General features: G+C 47.6%; 1 protein-coding gene across 1 annotated transcript; it reads right to left on the minus strand.

Annotated features, from left to right (window-relative positions):
* Positions 1-237: 237 nt before the first annotated feature.
* Positions 238-1,348, minus strand: LOC125178989 (PAN2-PAN3 deadenylation complex subunit pan3-like; the record flags this gene model as incomplete). Its single annotated transcript, XM_047883984.1, is given in 2 exon segments — positions 238-440; positions 1,245-1,348. Coding segments are annotated over 2 exon segments (281 nt in total), but the record flags the coding sequence as incomplete, so codon positions are not given.
* Positions 1,349-1,364: the final 16 nt, after the last annotated feature.

Raw genomic sequence — 1,364 nt, forward strand, 5'->3', positions numbered from 1 at the left:
AGACAGCCTCTATCCTTGACGCATGATCACTTCGCCNTCGGAGAAGCACGAGGCATCAATGACGTCATCATGTTACATATCTAGGAATAAGTTGCTTTTAGTCAGACAAAACCCTGCAATGCTACCTTCTTATATTTGAGAGAAAGACCTTTAATGCCACCATGACTTATTGTAAGACTATAGAAATGGAGAAATAATCGAGACTTGCAGTTTAACCCAAAGATTTTAATGGTGAAGACCGTCCTATGAAGACTGACAAGTAATCAAGACTCACAGTTGTCACCGAAGACTTTAGTGGTAAAAACCTCCCTAAGTTGTACAAGGCCGGAATGCTGGAGCTTCTTCCACATGTCGACGATCTGCGTTACTTTGACGTTATTGAGGCGGTAGCTGTGGATGCGGTACAGACAATACTGGATGCCGCTCTTGCAGTGAGTCGCCTGCAACAAACAATATATCAGTGTCCATTGTTCTCGCTGCCCTGGGAAAATGATATCAAACTAAGAATTATCGACTAGTATCACTAGATCATAGGAGTGTGAGCCAAACTTTATTTCAAGTTGTACTTGGAACATCAGATGGTTTCTAACAGACAGACGTAACATAGCCAGACATGTAGATGGTGACGCACCTTGTAAACAGACGTGACGTGGCCAGACATGTAGACTGGTGACGTACCTTGTAAACAGACGTGACGAAGGCAGACATGTAGACGTGTAACGCACCTTGTGAACAGACGTGACGAGGCCAGACATGTAGACGAGTGACGCACCTTGTAAACAGACGTGACGAAGCCAGACATGTAGACGAGTGACGCACCTTGTAAACAGACGTGACGAGGCCAGACATGTGGACGTGTGACGCACCTTGTGAACAGACGTGACGTAGCCAGACATGTAGACGAGTGACGCACCTTGTAAACAGACGTGACGTAAGGCCAGACATGTGGACGTGTGACGCACCTTGTGAACAGACGTGACGTAGCCAGACATGTAGACGAGTGACGCACCTTGTAAACAGACGTGACGTAGCCAGACATGTAGACGAGTGACGCACCTTGTAAACAGACGTGACGAAGCCAGACATGTGGACGTGTGACGCACCTTGTAAACAGACGTGACGTAGCCAGACATGTAGACGAGTGACGCACCTTGTAAACAGACATGACGTAGCCAGACATGTAGGCGGGTGACGCACCTTGTAAACAGACGTGACGTGGCCAAACATGTAGACGGGTGTCGTACCTTGTAAACAGACGTGACGTAGCCGAATATGTTGGACTTGAGCTGAACTTGAGGGTTGTCTAGCGGCACGAGCTCGTGATAGAAGTCCACTTCGCGAGGAAGGTCTGCACATACAGAGAT

This window comes from Hyalella azteca, unplaced genomic scaffold, assembly GCF_000764305.2.
Source record: "Hyalella azteca isolate HAZT.00-mixed unplaced genomic scaffold, Hazt_2.0.2 contig14214, whole genome shotgun sequence".
NCBI lineage: Eukaryota > Metazoa > Arthropoda > Malacostraca > Amphipoda > Hyalellidae > Hyalella > Hyalella azteca.